The following is a 7,141-nucleotide window of genomic DNA, read 5'->3' on the forward strand; positions in this document are numbered from 1 at the left end:
ATATCGAGACGCGTAAGCGCCGCGTCGCCGTCTAACGGGTAAATATTGGTACGGAACCCATAGCAATGTAAACAAAATTTATACTTATTGTTAAAATCTCTATAAAATATCCGATAATTTGATGTCATATGTCTAATGATCATTTTTGACCGCCAAATGGCATTTTTTTTTTTTACTTTTTTTTACTATATCTCCGAAACCAATAGACCTGCCTGAATGAAAATTTGATCAGTTCTTCATCTTGTTAATACAAGTAAAATGTTTTTTGAATTTTTAAAATCGGACGCTGTTACCCTTTTTGGCACTTTTTGCTCCGTATCTTCGGAGACGGCTAGACCTGCCCCCGCCAAAAACTAATCAGCATGTCTCCTTATCAGTACGAATCGATTGTTTTTTGAATTATTTAAATCGGTTGATCGGTGTTCCCGAAATCGTCGACGAAAATTTGTATCCGCGTACACCTGCATTTTTTCTAAGGTATGCCAAAATATTCAGAGACCTTTAAAACGTAAAGATATGTAAAAACTTTCATTTTCGATTTTTTGCGATAAATATAACTTACCCTACGGGAAGTTAAAAAATATTCTAATGATTAGGAGAAGTGGTGGTTAGTTTTTGGCGAAGACAGGTCGAGCCGTTTCGAAGATACGGAGCTAAATGTGTAAGAATTGGCAGTTTTTGAGAAGACAGAGCATCCGATTTGAATGATTCCTTGCGTGTGTTGACAAAACAATTGCTTTTTTTAAAGTTCTAAAGCTCACTTATATACTTTAAGTAAAAATTTCAACTTTGCAATACTGTTTACATAATTCTTATAAATTTTAGACAATGTATTTCATTTTAAATTTGATTGATCAATTGAAGTTTTGTTTTGTTTACTTTTCTGTAAACATATATAAGTTATAGTATTTATAATAATCCATTTAAAAACATTTAATATTCTTTGAATATTTCATCATGGTATAGAAAGTTCCAGCAATTTGCCTTAAGGCACTACTATATAATATTTCATATCCTACAACCATAAAAAATAATATGTGGATTATAATAAAATTGCAAAAAGTTATAGATACTAAATATATTTTAAATATTATATCCTATAATCATGAAAAAATGATATGTAAATTGTAATAAAATTGATAAAATTCAATTTATAACTATGTAAAAAATGTATATATTTACTCAGACTAAATGAACAATTTTTATTAATGCAGTTTGTTCAATATTAATTATAAATATTATTTAATATTTCAGAATATAGGGTCAATAATTTTAAATATGGTTTATATAGAGCGGAATATAAAAACGCAAAACATATAAGCTAAATATTAAATATTCCCATATTTAATTTCCCACTTCATCCCATGTTGAAGCAAAACCCAAAACCAATTATGAATTCATTCTTTTTACCTTTAGGGACAATGAAAGGATTTTGACCCAACCTATTTGAAAAACATTTATAAGCACCTCTAGTCAATTTCCTTATTTCAATATCAATCTCACTACCACGATGCAAACAGATATCACCATCCAAACCATCAACATCATAATTTATCAATAAAGTCAAAGGTTCACATCTGCGTCTTCCTATAAAGCATGTTGATGCAAACAACTGAGATTCAGCACCTGGCTTTCTCCTATATAATTTAACAAAGACATCTTCTTCATACCTGTCAGAGAATGTTAGCTTTGGTGGCAAAACTATGGCTGTTAGTAGTATTGGTTGTTCGGACTCGACAACAAATGTTTCTAACAATTCTGGAGTTCTATCAAAATCAACTTGGTATGTGCGGTCTGATAAAAACTTGAACATCATGCATGCATGAACACGAAGCTTGGAGGATGTGGGGGGCACTTTGAAATTTTTAACTCTGCGAGGTATTCTGTTGTTGCTCAATCCTGATTGAAGTGAGCAAGTTGAATCACGAGTAAGTGAGATATCTGAAACCTAAAGAAAATTTGTGTTATGAATTGATGTATAAATTACCTAAAAATGTTTGTAACCTTACTTCATCTGTGGTTAAAATGTTATTATTTGCACAAATGTAATCAAACTCATCAGAATCTAATGCTAGGAATCTAATACATTGTGTGATATTTTCTTTATCTAAAATTTTTCTGAACATTTTCCTATTCATTTCACTTTGTATGTTTCCATGGTCTCTTGTTTCTTCAAATTCAATATGATGAATGTGACGTAATAATAAACGAGAAGCATTTGTGTACAGATTATCAAGTTCCAATTTATCTGTCATTTCTAAATCCGAATGTTCAACTTTTACAATACATAAAGCCTTGTTTTCCATCAATTGCAAATTAAATGGTATTTCACATTGTCTTGTATGCATAGGAACCTCGTAAATACCACGGGAATGTGTAAGAATCACCCAACTCACAACTGATGAATACAATTCAATTTCTGATATATTTAAATCATCTTGTTGCACAATAGTTCTCACTGCTTCGGGACTCAATGACAAGACGGCATCATCCATAAAAAAACTTGCTGTGTGCTGGGAAATAATCTGCAACATAATTTATTACAATTATAATAAAGCATAAGCTTTATTAATTTGTTATTATTACCTCTAAGCATGGTTTTATCATGATTTCAATATTCTCTTTAAGTGCCAAATTAAAATAATCAGCAAGGCATTTCTTACAGCACAATTCAGATAAATGTTTTTGTTTAAACACTCTTTCCACGCAATACTTAACCAACTCAGGTATTTTGTATTTTATTGCGAGTTGTATGATAGTGATGACATCTTTTGATTTCAAATTTGAAAAGTCTATGTCATGAGTATAAATGAATCTGCAACAAATGATTCAACTCAATAATGAGATCCGGCATGCAAAACCATGATTTTTCAAACTTACTCGATTAGAACTTGGAAGTTTTTGATTTGCGGCTCTTCTATTGTTAGTTCTGAACCAGGACAAGGGATTAATAAATTTTGAAAAACCAAAGACGACATAATTAATAAAGTTTTGTGGCTTTGTATACTAATCGTCTCATCCTGCAAATGATTGAAGCATTATTACATAAATTCATAAGTGATAGTATCATCGTGTAATACCTCTCCTTTGACATGTATTGTCACATCTGTATATTTCTTGTTTAGGAAGAAATCTTTGAATCTACTCCGAAAACCGTCTGTTGCATCGGAATCAGGCATAATTATGAGTTTTAACTCCTGCACTTATAAAACACTAATGCAAACGTGCTGAAGAATAGAACAAGGTACAGTATAAAGATGCTGAGGATTTATATTTGATTATGCCACAAAAATTAAAAACATAAATGCACTACAGATTTAGATTATTAAATAATGAAGGTAGAAAATGCTACTTACATCTTATTAATGTCGAAACGCCTTCTTGAGTGAGTGGCTTAATTTAGTGGCGGATTTGTGCTAACTGCCGATGGCTGTAAACAAAGATAAGACAGGCATAAGACAATAGATGCATATTAAGGTACGCCCTCACCTAACAAACGAGCACGAACAAACACGAACAAGCAAGAACGTACGACCCAGGACGAACGCCAACGAGCATAGTGAAGACGTTACAACGAACACGAACGAACATAAACGAATATAGCGAGCAAAGTTAAAGAGTAACTAGTTGGTATTGGTATTTTGCCATGAGGCAAGTTACATGAACTTCCTGATATTTAAAAATAATCAATTTAATCAATAAAAATAAATTAATTCATGAGTGATTAAAAGTATTCCGAGTGGATTCATTACACATCATTGAAAACGTTATACCATCCATCGTTATACCAAGTAAATCGTGTAATTTTAATTTTAACAAACGTCAAAAAAACTACTCATTTCCACAAACTTTGATGAATTTTTAAAATTAAACTACTTGTTGTAAGGCAATAAAATTTCAGTAAGTTCTATAAGAGCAGGATATATATCGTCAAAAAAAGTTCCATAAAAATCGGCTTAATTTTTTTTTTTAACAATTAATTACAAGAAAACGGCTCGGTAGATTTTCACCTAAAACTAATCAGTATCATTCCCAAATGATATCTTTCGAACACTTTTTCATTTTTGAAAATCGATTCGGTAGTATGAGCTTAAATGAGGACGAAAAGATTAACACTTTTTTCCAAATTACAAAAAAATGGCTCGGCCGATAGCTGCACAAAACTGACAAAAAATAATCCACATCAAAATACATCGATTGGCATTTAAATTTTTGTAATCGGTTCAGGCGTTTTTGAGCAATCGTCGATGAAAGTTATAATTTTGACAAACGCCAAAAAACGATACTAATTTTTGCAAACTTTGACGATTTTTTAAAATTAAACGACTTATCGTAGGACCGTAATATTTTAGTATGATCTATAAGTCTATGGTATCTACCGTCAAAAAAAAAATCGTGAAAATCGTCGAAAAAATTTTTTAACACCTTATTACAAGAAAACGGCGCGGCCGATCTTTACCAAAAACTAATCAGGTCGATTCCCAACTAATATGTTTCGAATAGTTTTTGAATTTTCAAAATCGATTCAGAATTGCGGGCTAAAACGTGGACAATTTTTTTTTCACTTTTCTGCTATTCACAAAGAAACGGCTCGGCCGATCGTCGCACAAAACTTAGAAACGCTAGTCCTCATCGAGATACATCTAATGGCTTTTAAATTTTTGAAATCGGTCCTGCTGTTTTTGAGAAAACGTCGATTTACGGCAAAAAATCTGTTCACAAACACACACACACATACATACTTTTTCCAAATTTGGTCTCATTCGATTCAGAATGGCTTGAAATGTCGAGAAAATATAAAATTAGCAATTCGGATTTTTTGATGAAAACATAAACTTCTCCTTCGGGAAGTTAACCAGAGAATACAAAAAAGAACTTTTTTGTAATTATCCACGTTTTAGCCAACAATTTTGAACCGATTTTAAAAATTCAAAAACTATTCGAAAAATATTTCGGAGTCGTGCTGATTAGTTTTGGAGAAAGATGGGTCAAGCCGTTTCTTCGTAATTAACTGTTGAAAATTTTTGATAAAACTTTTTATATTAATAGATATCATGGTCATGAACTACAAACTAAAATTCTACGTTTCTACGGCAAGTAGTTTAATTTTAAATATTCATCAAAGTTTAAAAAAATATTATAGTCAAAATTATCAATTCATTGAAATTTATGATAACGAACAACTAATTTTAGGACATACAAGCACTAATGTCTGTGCACTATAAAATATAATTACAGATATTATAAATATGTCAGAGATTTCAAATAAATAGGTGAAAGTATTATCTAAATATCTAAATTCAATTCGGTGGATTAAGTCAATTATTACACATTTTGGAAAGTTCATGCAACTTACCTTAAGGCTAAATGCCACTTTCAACTATCGAATATGAAAATTTTTGCATTTCTCGACGTTTTGAAGGTTTCTGAACATTTTGGCATACCTCAGAAAAAAATGAATGTGTGTGTGTGTGTGTTTTGTGTGTCCGCATTTTTTGTTCACGTTTTCTGGCGCACGGATCAACCGATTTGAATGGTTCAAAAAACATTCGATTTTTATTGATAGAGAGATGTGCTGATTAGTTTTTCGCAAAGGCAGGTCCAGCCGTTACGGAGATAAAGAGCAAAGAGTGCAAACACAGGAATCGAGTTTTTGAGAGAACGAAGCATCCGATTTGAATGATCTATAAAACATTCAATTAGTAATGATTGGGAGAAGTGTTTATCAGTTTTTGGCAAAGATAGGCGCAGCCATTTCGAAGATACAGAGCTAAGTATACAAAAAATGGCAGATTTGAGAGAAATAAGCATCCGAATCGAATGATTAAAAAAAACTTTCTGCTTGCGTTGACAAAACAATTGCTTTTGGAATAAAAACATTTTCATTTCCATTTTTAACTTCCCGAAGGAGAAGTTTATGTTTTCATAAAAAATCTGAATTGCCAATTTTATGTTTTCTCGACGTTTCAAGCCATTCTGAATCGAATGAGACCAAATTTGGAAAAAGTATTTGTGTGTGTGTGTGCGTGTATGTGAACAGATTTTTTGCCGTAAATCGACGTTTTCTCGAAAACGGCTGGACCGATTTCAAAAATTTAAAAGCCACTCGATGTATCTCGATGAGGACTATTGTTTGTCAATTTTGTGCGACGATCGGTCAAACCGTTTCTTTATAAATCGCAGAAAAGTGAAATTTATTGGTTGGAAATCGTGTTGATTAGTTCTTGGTAGAGATCGGCTGGGCCGTTTTCTTGTAATAAAGTTTAAAAAAAAAATTCGATGATTTTTATGATTATTTTTTTGGCGGTAGATACCATAGTCTTCTAGATCATACTAAAATATTACGGCCCTACGACAACTGGTTTAGCTTTAAAAATTCGTCAAAGTTTGCAAAAATTAGTATGGTCTTTTTGGCATTTGTTAAAATTAAAACTTTCATCGACGTTTGCTCAAAAGCGCCTGAACCGATTTCAGATCATTTGATGTATATCTCGATGAGGATTATCGTTTCTCAGTTTTATGCGACGATCAGCCGAGCCGTTTCTTTGTAATTTAGAAAAAAGCGTTAAACCTTTCGTCCACATTTAAGCTCATACTACCGAACCGATTTTAAAAAATCAAAAACTGTCCGAATGATATTAGTTGGGAATCATACTGAATAGTTTTAGGTGAAAATCTACCGAGCCGTTTTCTTGTAATTAACTGTTGAAAAAAAAATTTAGGCTGATTTTTATGGAACTTTTTTTGGCGATATATATCATGGTCTTATAGAACTTACTGAATTATTACGGCCTTACGACAAGTAGTTTAATTTCTAAAATTCATCAAAGAAACTGGTTCAATTATAATTATTGATTAATTAAAATTATAGATCTTTGAAAATTTGCTTTTAGAAAATACTCTTAGTTAACGTGTTCGTTCGTTCGTTCGCAATGATGTGTAATAAATCCACTCGGAATACTTATAATTACTCATAAATAAATTTATTTTTTATTGATTAAGTCGATTATTTACACATATCGGGAAGTTCATGTAACTTGCTTCAAGGCTAAATACCAAACCAACTAGTTTTTTTGTATATCGAAAATAATTCAGATTTTAATTTTAATTCTGACTAAAATTCTAATATACTTCAAACAAA

The 7,141-nt window shown here is 31.5% G+C and overlaps 1 protein-coding gene across 1 annotated transcript; it reads right to left on the minus strand.

The window, feature by feature from the left end:
* Window positions 1-1,266: 1,266 nt before the first annotated feature.
* LOC113372019 lies at window positions 1,267-3,384 on the minus strand. Its single transcript, XM_026612391.1, has 6 exons — window positions 3,357-3,384; window positions 3,081-3,227; window positions 2,881-3,020; window positions 2,587-2,815; window positions 2,010-2,525; window positions 1,267-1,948 (listed from the first exon to the last, which is right to left on the minus strand). The coding sequence occupies exons 2-6, from the start codon at window positions 3,177-3,179 to the stop codon at window positions 1,358-1,360; spliced, it is 1,575 nt and encodes a 524-aa protein (XP_026468176.1). The 5' UTR covers window positions 3,180-3,227; window positions 3,357-3,384; the 3' UTR covers window positions 1,267-1,357.
* Between the last annotated feature and the right edge of the window lie 3,757 nt (window positions 3,385-7,141).

This window comes from Ctenocephalides felis, unplaced genomic scaffold (genome assembly GCF_003426905.1).
Source record: "Ctenocephalides felis isolate EL2017-DRISC unplaced genomic scaffold, ASM342690v1 CF-g0.4_SCAFFOLD_01519, whole genome shotgun sequence".
Classification (NCBI taxonomy): domain Eukaryota; kingdom Metazoa; phylum Arthropoda; class Insecta; order Siphonaptera; family Pulicidae; genus Ctenocephalides; species Ctenocephalides felis.

Excerpts from the sequence above, each read along its gene's own strand:
- LOC113372019 (XM_026612391.1), bottom strand. The coding sequence starts at position 3,179 with ATGCCTGATTCCGATGCAACAGACGGTTTTCGGAGTAGATTCAAAGAT. Across the intron at positions 2,816-2,880 it reads AACTTCCAAGTTCTAATCGA|ATTCATTTATACTCATGACA; the intron begins GTAAGTTTGAAA and ends CATTTGTTGCAG. Across the intron at positions 1,949-2,009 it reads ACATTTTAACCACAGATGAA|GTTTCAGATATCTCACTTAC; the intron begins GTAAGGTTACAA and ends AATTTTCTTTAG.